The sequence below is a fragment of the Larimichthys crocea genome, chromosome XXIII (genome assembly GCF_000972845.2).
Source record: "Larimichthys crocea isolate SSNF chromosome XXIII, L_crocea_2.0, whole genome shotgun sequence".
In the NCBI taxonomy this organism is placed as follows: Eukaryota; Metazoa; Chordata; class Actinopteri; family Sciaenidae; genus Larimichthys; species Larimichthys crocea.
The window spans coordinates 2,564,562-2,578,012 of record NC_040033.1 but is presented as its reverse complement, the minus strand read 5'-3'; the positions used below and the strand labels follow the sequence as shown (position 1 = coordinate 2,578,012).

The following is a 13,451-nucleotide window of genomic DNA, read 5'->3' as shown; positions in this document are numbered from 1 at the left end:
GTCTTCCATTTCATAAAGAAGAGTTGTTTTATGGATAGTTTTTGGATCAATAGCTCATTATTTGCATCCATATTCATTTAAACATTATGAATTTTATGCATGATGTGTTTCTGTCTGAATATTTTAGTGAAATGGGAAAACACTTTGGAGGATTTAGACAGACGATGTTCCTTGTTCTAAAGCGATGCAAAAGAGGCTTGGACAGCGATTAGACCCCCGCTGAGAGAGACAGAGAGAGGGGGGAGGGGATAGTGAATGTGAGATCATTTATTTCAACCAAACTAAAACCAAACACAACTCCTAATTGAGTTGGAGAAAGATAAATAACCCCTGAATTAAGTGGGCATAAAAGTGGATATTAACAAGTCTAATGCTGTAGCTTCAGTAAGAGAGTGGCAGTAAGAACAGAAATGTGAATGTCAATGTGGAAGTAAAAAAAACAAAAACAAAAAAAACAGGCTTGCACACCGTGTCATTATACATTGTACAATAAGTTGATTTATTGAGAGTTTTGAATTTTGCTTGGTTACAGTGTACAAGGATGTCTCCTCAGTTTCATTTAGAAGATCATTTAGAATCTAGACTGTGGTTTAGGTTGAACCTTCTCCCTCTCTAGTCAAAAGCATCTCCTCCCTCGTGGTCCTTCTCTGTAATGTTTTAGCTTCATTGTGCAAAATGACAGTGTATAGACTTTGTTATCTGCTGAAGGGGCTGAAATCCAACATGCATTTTACAAAAGTATGATGTGCAAACTTAAAACGTTAAAATGGGCATTTAGTATCCAGCAACAATATTCACTTAAGTCCATAGATTATGAAATTGAATTTGAAATGAACTTTAGATCCAAGTTGTAATTCAAAGCAGAGTGTTTACATGTCTGGAGGGTATCTTGAAGTAAGTTGTGCACTGACTCTTCAGCTATTGTAGTGGCATGGCTCTATGGATGTCAGCGGTCCATTAAATATTAACTTATAATATAGACTTAAGAATTAAATCAAATGCCATGAAATCTGGTGCAGACATTCATGTTTTCAACAGGATGAATTATAATCACTGCAGCCTCAACTTTTCATTGATTACCACCATCAATTTCAAATTTACTGACTTTACCAACACTGACCTTCTTCAGTGGACTTCATATCAACCACATGTGACTAGTGGAGGTATGTTTTTTCCAGCACTGGTGAGACACAAAATATGTTCCAGAAAATCCAGTTAGAGCGACAGATCCATGAGTTGAGGACTTGTCACACTGACTGCACACAATGGTCTCCATGGAAACAGCAGGAAGAGTACTCTACCTGGAATGTGTGCAGGCACCACATTAGATTTGATTGTTGGATGCAGCGCCCTGCCACATGACCTTGCATTGCATTGAACTTTTACTGCCAGGTGACCTCTGTGTCAGCACTCCGCTGCATCAATGAACCGTGGTCAACATTACCTGCTGATATCACTACTGTGTTAGCATTGTCATAAATAGATAGACACCACCATCGTCACTCAGAGTTCATTTGGCACATCTTCCAGCTGTAGCAGCGCATTGCACCACTGACATTGACTCAGCCAATGTACTGATCCATTCTGCTTCACACAAGCGTCTGTGATATCGCTTTCATTACAACCTGCAGCTACATACAGCTGTTAAATCATCTGTGATCCAGTGAGCAGGTTTCATCTCCAGGGCACTAATGTGTGAGTGTTTAATCCTTGCAACACTCTCTCCTCTGTCTGTTTCTTCAGAGATTTACCTTTGTTTCTCTGCCCACTGACGTCCTGGAGATCGAAGTGAAGGACAAGTTTGCCAAGAGTCGGCCAATCATCAAGCGCTTCCTGGGGAAGCTTTCCGTCCCCGTCCAGAGGCTGCTGGAAAAACACGCCATTGGGTAAAACACACACACCCCATACACACTGATGCTGAGTGTTTGTCTTCAGTCCAAATGTCACTCTAGTGCTTAATAATTTAAGTCTGTAGAGCTGTGGACGTTTGCCCACACGGACAACGGAGAAGATGTAGGATGTGGGTGGCAGTTTGAATCCCATTACAGTACTATTTCCTAGTACTATTTTAACTGTGATATCATTATTATTCTGTACAGACAGCCTGCATTTTCGTTAGTGCCTGTTCTTGCTTGTCAGAATAGCAACTTCTACCCTGTACTTGGACTTTACACACCGTGTCTTTGTCCGCAGGGATCGGGTAGTGAGTTATTCACTGGGTCGCAGGTTGCCAACAGATCATGTCTGCGGCCAGCTGCAGTTCCGCTTTGAGCTGACATCATCTATTCACCCAGGTACATAAGGCTTCATGTTATATTCGACGTATTATCTCCACCTTGGCCTTAAAGTAATATTATGTAAGAATGCGCTTCACTTATACACTGTAAATATGGACAGCTGTAGATGTGCATTCATGTTACCATTCAGTCAACATCGAGCAAGGTCAACAACACAAGACATCTCGTGCTTCTGCTCGACCACTGTCCTTCTCTTTTCTTAGCTTTCTCTGCAGACACTTTCTTTGGTCTTTTTGCCTCTGCCATGTTCTCAGAGGCTGCTGAGTCCAGTTACATTGCCCATTGCTCGCCCAGCTCCGGTTCTAGCACGTCACCGGTTCCACTCCCTGTCATCAGTCCCCACCGACTACATCTTGCCCCAGGCCTGAAAGCCTCTCAGCAGTCCAAAGCTGTTCACTATGGATATTGACATAAACACCCCCACGGTGCTCTGAGCTCATAGTCTGCGGAGCACTGTCTGAGCAGTGTCTGAGTAAAGTTCCACTGTCCATCAGGAAACTCTGTAAATCACAGAGAGTTGAGGTGGAGCAGCCGAAGACACCAGAGGGAAAACCAGTTTCACCAAAATCTGTCAAATGTCAAATAGTTGGTAGTAGTTAAATTATTTTTCCTTTGGCTGGTTTTATGATGAGAAGATCGAAAAAGAACAGCTGTGTATCCTCAGCAGAGCAGATCAGGTGGCTGCGGCTCACCTGGCATGCCATACAGCCGTGAAATTCAGCAGTCAGTGTCGGATCAAAATTATAGAGAAGCTGTTAATTCCAGGAAGAAAAGTTCTGTAGTATTGCTTAAAAAATCTTGCATCAAGTTATCTTTATAGAGGACAACTGCAAACACCTTTAAACTTATGCTCTATGTTATTGTTATGCATGTCATGAATTGAACCGTACAGAATGGAAAAGACAAATATTTCTGGTTCTGATGCATCTCCTGCTTGTAATGCTATAGCAGTGCAATGCTAAGTAAAAACTTCAGCAGACGCAGCCCAACATTGTGTAAGTCAGATGATGTGAGTTCAGTGGATATCTAACGTCTCCATGTGTTCTTGTCTCAGATGATGAGGAGGTGTCTCTGGTCATCGAGGCAGCCTGTCCTGAGAGGGAAAATGCAGCCAATGAAAACCATGCTGCTGCAGAGGCACCTGATGATGACACACTAAGCGTGGGACCCGACATGCCTGACCTCCCCCTGGATGCCCCTCCCAACCCTGAGACCTCTGCACCACCGGCCTCCACAGCAGAAACCTCCGCACCTGTGGAGGTCCAACCTGCTGAGAAGGAGGAGGCTGAGGCAACAGCAGATGAGGAGCAAGGAACCATGGAGGATGAGAGCACAGTGAGGGAGGAGCCCCAGGTAGAACAGGAGGAGGGGACACTGGCTGAACAGCAGGAGGAGAACAATGGAGCCGAGGGAGAGGAGGGAGGAAGGGAGGAGAGGCAGCAGGAGGAAGAAGAGGACGGGCAGAGAGCAGAGTCTGCACCACAAGCTGAGGAGGAGGTGACATTAGCAGAAAAGCAGGTTGGGGAGGAAACAGAGCCAAAGGCAGACTCTGACACTCCTGCAGGAGTAACAACAAACGCTGAGGCTGGTACTGTGGAGGCCCCCACAGAGGGAAACATCAGATCCCAGGAGGCTGCTGTAGTACCAGCTGAAGCAGCCCCACAGGAGGTGACAGAGGGAGGAGAAAGAAGCTGCGTCCCCTGCACCTGCCAGTCCCTCTTTTCTAACTACAACTCCCATGCTCCCTCACGCCGCAAAAACCGCCCCTGTTCCCTCCCAGTATCAGAGCTGGAGACAGTGATCGCATCGGCCTGCGGTGAACCGGAGACACCCCGATCCCATTACATCCGCATACACCACCTCCTCCACAGCCTCCCATCAGCCCAACAACGAGCTCCCAGCCAGGAGGAGGAGGAGGAGACCAGGGAGGGAGAGAATACGAGTATCACTCAAGATACCACCTCCACATCACCAACACTTAAAACCTCCAAAGAGGAGGAGGGGCAAGAGGAGGAGGACGAGGAGGATACAACCCAGTCTCCTTCTCAGGTACAGCCTGCATTGGCCAGATGGGTAGAGTAGACAAAACTGTACCCGAGTTACTAAGTAAAAAAGTTATAAAAAATACAAATACTTCGAATGAGACAAGTAGACAAAAGAAGAAGAAGAGAGAAAAGTAATAGTGCTTTCAGACTGTAACTTAAGCCATGAGGAGGCAGGAGATACACAATTGTATGGAATAAGAAATAATTATGCATAATTAATAATAATAATACATCTCAGTGACAATATCCAGCTGACCCTCCCTGTCCCTATTTCTTTCTGCTCCAGTCGCAGTTGAGTAAGCCTTGATCAGAACCTCAGTCAACTTCCTCCTTTACTACTTAGACATGGAACACGCTGCTGTGTGAGCTAATATGAGCATAATTTCACTGGTTATATAGCCCAGAATCATAGTTAAGCTTCAATGGAACATAAGCTAACATATGTTAGCCAATAAGTTAGCTAAAAGGACACATTCATATACCTTTCTTTGTGGGTCATATAGTTACAGATGAAGTTTAATGATGTGTTGGTTGTGTCACCAATTTTTTTTGTGCTAAATTTCAGTTTTAAAATGGCCTTTGAGAAACAAATGGGTTATGTACAGAAATAAGAGCATGTACATGTCTCTTAGCAATGTTTGGCCAACTTCTGTTTGCCCTGGAAGACAATGAAAGCCTTGTTTAAACATTTTTTCATACATGTGTATTCCTGTAGGTCCCAGAGTGTCCGGGCCCCTGCTGCCGACGCTCCCTACCCCGCAGCCTCTCCATTGAACGCCTCTCTGAGCTGAACCAGCTCCTGGAGGGTGAGGGAGTGGGACATGCAGCAGTCAGGAGGATCTCTCCCTCCTGCCTGGAGATTGAGGAGGGGGATTCCAGTAACGGAGGAGGAGGAAGAAGGGTCGGTGGGAGCACACACAGACATCCCGGCGAGAACGAGTGTGAGTTTTGCGACACCTCCTGCTACAGCACCTCCTGCTACAGCACCTCATGTTACAGCACGTCGTGCTACAGCAACTCAGGCTACGAGGGGAGGAACCGCTTCTGCAGCCACACCCGCCTCTCCTCGGTGGACAGCAACAGACTGTCCGGCAGCACCGTCTTCTCCTCCCAGGACGAAGATGAAGATGAGGAGAGCGCCTTCGAGTCGGTGCCCGACGTCGGCCAGACACCGGAAGGCCAGGAGGCAGGCGGGGTTGGAGGAGAGAGAAGGACAGGGAGGTGGAAGGAGGCCAGGAGAGGAGAGCACGGGGAGCCAGCTGTGGCAGGACCCAGCGACCGGAACAGCTTCGGTGAGATAAAACATGAGCTTCCTAATGTTTGTCTGCTGGAGTATGAGCTTCACTAAACATGCATTCATTACAACAGTTGGAGCTTCATTTGGTCATCTGCTGTGCTTTGGCAGTGTGTCTATTCCTTGATTATCAGGTGGTACACTGCTAATTTTGAACAAGCCTCTGTTAGAGAGCCTTTTATTCCAACATTCTCTGTTTAAACTCAAAAAGTCAACACTTGAAACAAGTTTATTTGTCGTGATACATTCAATTACATCACTAATGTAAATCTGGTCGTACTAAAACTCACACCCACACATGCACACACGCAATTCCTCTGAAAACTCACAAAACACAGCAAAACACACACCCTCCATAATTGTACATGTAGCACAGCACGGTCTTAGTTGACAAGCATGATGGGATATCATATGATGATAATAATAATAATAATTAGGGCTCCCGAGCGATTAAAGAAATGGATCTAATTAATTATGGGCTCTGATTTATTCATCTAAATGAATCACACTTCATTTTTGTTCTGTGAAAAGCTTCCAGACATATTCAAAGATGTTTCAAATCAAAATGAATTTAGTAGCTGGATAAATCAATGAAATAGTGAAATAATAACAACAAGAAAACATTTTGCATTTAACCATCATTCCCCGTCTATGAAGCTCCTTCAGAATCCATTACATGTTCTATACCGCACATAATCAAGAAACATAAACGATAAAATAAACCATTTATTCCTCTGGTCTGGCAGTGTTCCATGGGTAAAAAGTCCAATATTATTTTATGCCAATAAATACACTATTGGTTGTTTATTTAAAATCCATTTCAGCTTTTACATGCAGCATACGTGCACACATTCAAATTTATTAAAACACACACACACACACACACACACACACAGGTCCATACAGTGTATATAAAACAACCAACTTTCTCATTACACTTGATACAGAGAACACTTGTTATGTCTGTATGCATTGTGATTCCTTTACTCTGTTACATATGGATCTATTATTAGTATTCTCAAATATATCTATCTCTGTAGCTTCATCTATCACCACACCAGAGATCTGAGCCCAGGTCTGCAGGGTTAGATCCTTCACGGTCCCTCATAGCATCGTCTTACTGCACACCTGCTGCTGTGTATTTTGTAAAGTAGTTTCTGTTGTTGACATTTCCAGAATAAATGTACACAGAGTATAAGCCATTATTGTTCAGGGTATTCCAGCACAGTCTGTGTGCTGTCAAACTGTCAGACAGGCAGCAGAACTCTTTACTCCATTTAATAAATAATGACACTGATGAACAGTGAGATGAGGAGGTGTCCCTCGTGCACCAAAAGGTCATTCATTAATTGAGATCAATGTTCTTATACCCTAAAGCCATTAATATTTAATGATGATGATGAATCCGGATAGGTTACATATTTCATTTGTGAAAAGGTAAAGGACAAACATGTGATCAGACGTTTATAGAAGCTGTTGATGCTGATTTCATTTTCACACCGCAAATTACATGAAATACCATTCACAGTTATACACACATACACATTTAAATCACTGCTTAATGTAGCCTGGCCTTGTTTCACAGATTATGACTATGTTACTGTATTTGTGCAATTTCCATGATGACTGTTACAGGCTGTGATAGAAAAGTAGGTCACACACACACACACACACACACACACACACACACACACACAATGTAACTCCCCTACTCTGAAATGCAATCACCACTTTGCCATACTCCCCGCCAGGTTTATTCTTTCTTTTCCCTCCTGTCCTCATCAAAACACAGCAGATCACTGCGCATCCACAGGTTTTCTGTTTGGAAAATAACATGCTATGAATGTCCACACATAGTATATTTATAGGTATAAAATCTGATCTGGTTCAGTATTGCTGTACACTATTACAACTGCATAATTGAATTTAATATTATAGACATGATTGTGATTGCTCTGATAATTGGTTCATGTTTACAGGAAGCCCTTCAGGTATATTTGTAAATGTAAATGTAAATGTACTTTATTTATACAGCCCTTTACAACAGTCCTTTCGGTGTACCAAAGTGCTTTACAGTAGATAATAAATAACGAGAACAATAGGTAAAAAACAAACAAAATAAAAACAATAAAATGCAACAAAATCGAATAAGAAATGATAAAAGTGCCATCCTAAATAAGTGGGTTTTTAGCTTGGATTTAAAAAGGCCCAGGTCAGAAACGAGACGCATCTCGACGGGGAGCTTATTCCAGAGCCGGGGGGCGGCAACGGAAAACACTCGGTCACCCCAGTGTTTATATTTTGACCTGGGCACTTCCAGCGACAGTTGATCTTTAGACCTCAGAGCTGTAGCAGGATTGCGGACAGTTAAAAGCTCAGATAAATATGAAGGGGCGAGGCCTTTAAAAGCTTTAAAAACAAATGTTAAAAGTTTAAAATCAATTCTATAAAAGACAGGAAGCCAATGAAGGGATTTAAGAACAGGAGTGATGTGCACACGTTTGCTGCTGTCAGTTAAAAGACGGGCAGCAGCGTTTTGCACAACTTGAAGTCGACTGAGAGATGACTGGGAGACGCCAACATAAAGTGCATTACAATAGTCTAACCTAGAGCTTATTAAAGCATGGATGGCTTTCTCTAGGTCGTCACGGCTTAAAAACATTTTTACTTTGGCCAGGAGACGCAACTGAAAGAAACTAGTCTTGACAACGTTGTTGATATGTTTGTCAAACCTGAGGTGACTGTCAAAGGTCACTCCCAGGTTTCTAATGGTTGAATTCAGCTTAGAGGACAGGGTGCCGAGGCCAGCCGTCGCAGTATTCCCAAATGCAATACACTCAGTTTTGTCATCGTTTAAATGAAGAAAGTTTTGAGCCAACCACTGCTTAATATCTGTGTTTTAAAGCAAATATACAATCATGTAGACATGTTTGTGTCATTTTGAGATTCTGTTCAGATTTTCATTTCAGAGAATATTTTTTATTCTAACACATATATGATGCAGTCATACTAATTCATACTGTACTCAGTGCTGTGCTCAGCTGAGTCCTTTTTTTAAAATCATCAATGTGATTTATTTTGAATGTGCGAGGAAGGAAGATCAGATTTGGGTCTTCTGTCTCCTTCAGCGTGACACAAACACAGCAGAATCCCAAAATGCAGCAGAGTAAACAAGGAAGTGAGTGAGTAATGCTGGGACAGGCTGAGACAGAGTTGTAGCTATTTAAAGAGATCTGCAGAGTGAGTGTTGTTGGGTTGATTTTGGTGGTGTGGGTGTGCACTGGACAGCAGGAGACATTTAAACTCTCCGCTGAAGTCAGTCAACATGTACAGTCTGTCTGTCATCGTCACAAAAATTACAATTAAAAAGCCTGAATATGGCAAGAATAAGGATACAAGTCATTATGGATCATTCATATGTGTCAGTATGTCTAAATCTTTTATGTCACTAAAGCATAAATTCGAAAATTACAAAATACAACAAGCAATAACAAACAAAATCATGTAATAATCATTTCAAAATCACAGATCACACATATTCAATACAAACTTTATTTATCCAAAGTAGATTAGCAGCTTCAACTGAGCACCCGTTTCCTTTCTTTGACTAATTACAAAATCGCAAAAAAAAATTCCCAACTTCAGCTTTTCATATTCGTCCGTCATAATCAATTTCACGAAATCTATTTTGTCCAACATAAAGACATGATTTACAAACCTAAATTCACGACACATGTCATACATGTTTGGTTTAGGGGTCCATTGAAACAACTATTTTCATTTAGCTAGTTATTAAATTAATACTACTACATAATGTTAGCATGCAATTATTGTCAGGTTTGACAGTAAACGTATTAACTATATTTAAATCCATAAAATGAATCATCACAATAAGACACTGGCAGGCCATCCTCTGAATATGTGAAGGTGGATGGTGACAGTTGGACTGACGTCAGCTTCCAGTGTTTAAAGGCATATTTTAGATCATTTGAATGAGGTACTCCATAGTCAGCGTTGATGGCGGTTGCACGCCTCCTGTTTGGGGAAGTGGACAGGAAGACGAGCGTGAAGCTAAGTAATGTGCTGCTGTGGACGGGGACGGCAATAAAACACATTTTACCCAGCAAACAATCGATATGAGTCTAAGTGTGCGCTATATTTAGATATATTTTGACCGTCACTGTCAGCACACCCTAATGGGAAACTGAGGGTTCATGTCGATCTATGTTCGGATGAATAACAGTTTCATTTAGATGTATTTAAAAGAACTTGTTCTGCATCACAGTTACATGTAGAACATGTCTGCTTGTAGGAATACCTTGGCTCTGTGACTAATTCTCAGAACCTGTGATGTTATGTTTCTACACTCAGTAATAGCATTTGTGATTTTTTTTTTTCTTCCACATTTCTCTGCGCTGTGATTACCATGATGTTTCTGCCTTTTGCACTGATGTGCTGTATCTACTCATGAGTAGACTCATGTCAACTCATTTTTCAGCTGCCATGACGGTGTCTTTGCTGATAATGTTTGTACACAGTGGGGGTAATGCTCCCTCATTAATGTGATAGCACTGTATGGATTACAACTCCACCAGGCTGACTTCACTTGGTCTTATCACACCCTCCTCAAAGCATGCCTGTGTCTTTCCATTTAGCATTAATGCATGTCCCCCTCATCCAGCACAATTATCATTTGAACTGCAGATGGAAATACTTCAGCTTTTCAAAAGAGTCGACGAGTAGCCAATGAGAGTTCGTCTTCTAGTGAGGTGCTGGTTTGACTTTGGAGTGTTGTTCTAACGACGTGTCAGGAGACAGCTGATCAGTGTGAATTCAGACAGGATGTCAGTGTTGGATTCTGCAAAACTCTTTTATGATTATGTTCAGTGCCAGTGTGCTACAGTGATTTACAGTGTGTTACAGTGTTTTACAGTGTGTTACAGTGCATTACAGTGTTTTACAGTGCGTTACAGTGTGTTACAGTGCATTACAGTGTTTTACAGTGCGTTACAGTGTGTTACAGTGCGTTACAGTGGTTTACAGTGTGTTACAGTGCGTTACAGTGGTTTACAGTCTGTTACAGTGCGTTACAGTGCATTACAGTGTTTTACAGTGTGTTACAGTGCGTTACAGTGTTTTACAGTGCATTACAGTGCGTTACAGTGTTTTACAGTGGGTTACAGTGTTTTACAGTGTTTTACAGTGCGTTACAGTGTTTTACAGTGGGTTACAGTGTTTTACAGTGTTTTACAGTGCGTTACAGTGGGTTACAGTGCGTTACAGTGTTTTACAGTGCGTTACAGTGTGTTACAGTGTTTTACAGTGCGTTACAGTGTGTTACAGTGCGTTACAGTGGTTTACAGTGTGTTACAGTGCGTTACAGTGGTTTACAGTCTGTTACAGTGCGTTACAGTGCATTACAGTGTTTTACAGTGTGTTACAGTGCGTTACAGTGTGTTACAGTGCATTACAGTGCGTTACAGTGTTTTACAGTGTGTTACAGTGTGTTACAGTGTTTTACAGTGTGTTTCAGTGTTTTACAGTGGGTTACAGTGTTTTACAGTGCGTCACAGTGTGTTACAGTGTGTTACAGTGTGTTACAGTGGGTTACAGTGTTTTATAGTGGGTTACAGTGTTTTACAGTGTTTTACAGTGTATTAGAGTGTTTTACAGTGTGTTACAGTGTGTGACAGCGTGGTACAGTGTGTTATAGTCTTTTACAGTGTGTTACAGTGTGTGACAGTGTGTTACAGTGTGTTACAGTGTGTTACAGTGTGTTATAGTGTTTTACAGTGTGTTACAGTGTGTTACAGTGTTTTACAGTGTGTTACAGTGTTTTACAGTGCGTTACAGTGTTTTACAGTGTGTTACAGTGTGTTACAGTGTTTTACAGTGCGTTACAGTGTTTTACATTTTTTTACAGTGCGTTACAGTGTTTTACAGTAAAGGCTAGAGCTACATTAATCAATGTACTTATATTACCATGTGCTTGTGTCATCCTCATTTCCAGCAGTGTAGAATGCAGCACAGCTTCTTTTCAAATCAACTCTATGCGTTGATAATATGTCAGTGTGTTTACAGCTTGTTCTGCTGCCCCCAAGTGGCTAATATCAATCAATTCAAACTGCTTTAGGTTAGGCAGACGTTGAGGATACGCTACATAAACCATGGGTATCCACCACCCGACCTCCACACTCTGACTCTCCACCTTGCTAACAGAAAAAGGGCTGCACTTCCTGCAGTGAAATTCAGGACAATATGAGAATATTAACAGAATATCAGGGACACTAGTCTGCAGTGATACGGTTAAGTGTGAAAAATGTGGAGTTTCCACATGCCAAGTGGGCAAAGTCCAGTCCTTTCCTAGCCTGACAGGTGCCTTTTGGTAATTGATACCGTACTGTCTCTCTGATGTCCTGTAGGCTCAGACTTCTCCCCTCCTGTTGGCCATCTTCCAGTCCTGCGACCCAGCCATGACCTAAACCATTTTCCTGCTGCCACTGACCAAGCCTTACCTCCAAGTAAGAACCAACACCTCCCAGTCTTACTCTGGAGTCTCATTCATACACCTTGGTTTGCTGTGCTGTTTCAATCATTTGCATGCCGCCTTCTATGTTTGCTTTGCAAACATATTTCATCTCCTCTGTGTTCACCCTCATCATCTCCTCCTCCCCCCTTTCACACCTCTTTAGGTTTAGCTGTACAGTCTTTACACTGCTCGCTGCTGCTTGGTTTATGGTTGGGGTGTTGGCTGTCTCAGAGCATGGTAAAAATGTGCAGTCTGTTTTCTGGTTCTTTGGATTTATAGAGTGGTTTATAACCTTCAAAAATATTCCCATCAACACCTCTGTATGTTTTATCTATGCACAAATAGAAGAGTAAAAGAAAATGTCCATGCTTTTAGTGGCAGTTTGGAAAACAGTCAGACTGTGTGCAGCTTCTTGAAGCCTTGTCAACGCAGACCAAAACCTGCACAGAATGCTGAGAGCACGGATAAACTGTTATTTGTCCTGAACTATTTCCAGAACTTCCAGAACAAATGATCCGTTTTTCTTTTCTGAGATACAGACAGTTAATCAGTGAGTTTCTGAGGTGTTGATAGGTGGATTTTAAAACCACAGACAGAGCCAGGCTAGCCATAATGTATATAAAACAAATAATCCTATTCCCCAAAATATTGAACTTGAAAGCAGTAAGTGCTTCTAACTTTATATATTCCACTGTTGGCCAGAGATGATTCAGCTCAAGGGGTACAAGGAAGTAAGATAAAACCAGGTTTTCTTGTGATGAACAAAGAGATTTATTTAAAGAAATTAGAGATTAATTGTAACAAAAGGAGGTGAGGTACTAAAGGGTGAGCGGATGCTGTTCAAACAAACAAATAAATATAACAAAAAGAAAGCTCTCTAAACCAGAGCCTATGCTGACTGAATGAAAACCAAACGAGAAAGAAAAACCTCACTAACACATCAAAACAGCACCCCTAAAACTAGAGACTCAGTGACTAAATAAAGGTGAGTCGATAGATTGGCTCTCTCTGATTAGTGGGTCGGGGAAGGTGCTGCTCAAATCCTGGACCTCCTGGATTCCAGCTTCAACGCTACACACAAAGATAGCTTCATAAAAAATATTTGTATATTCAGTGTTACAATTTCTGGACAGCATTATCTCCAAATTCAGAGATATTTGTTTGTTCATTAATGAGGACATTGTGAACGGGCACTGTCTGTTGTGTCACAGTTGCAATCCATACAATCCATAAAGAATATACTATAGAGACATAGAGTGCATTCAAATTCAGTCTCGACTGTAAGT

The 13,451-nt window shown here is 41.9% G+C and overlaps 1 protein-coding gene across 5 annotated transcripts in view; it reads left to right on the top strand.

The window, feature by feature from the left end:
- LOC104936662 (E3 ubiquitin-protein ligase HECW1) overlaps positions 1-13,451 on the top strand; it is a 69,604-nt gene that overhangs the window by 42,926 nt on the left and 13,227 nt on the right. For 4 of the 5 annotated variants that reach the window (XM_027274319.1, XM_019263113.2, XM_027274320.1 and 1 more), the window contains 5 exons: positions 1,744-1,886; positions 2,194-2,294; positions 3,352-4,346; positions 5,058-5,634; positions 12,059-12,157. In XM_027274319.1, coding sequence (XP_027130120.1) covers positions 1,744-1,886; positions 2,194-2,294; positions 3,352-4,346; positions 5,058-5,634; positions 12,059-12,157 — 1,915 coding nt within the window. The remainder of the gene's footprint in view (positions 1-1,743; positions 1,887-2,193; positions 2,295-3,351; positions 4,347-5,057; positions 5,635-12,058; positions 12,158-13,451) is intronic. The other variant, XM_027274321.1, reaches the window with a different exon arrangement.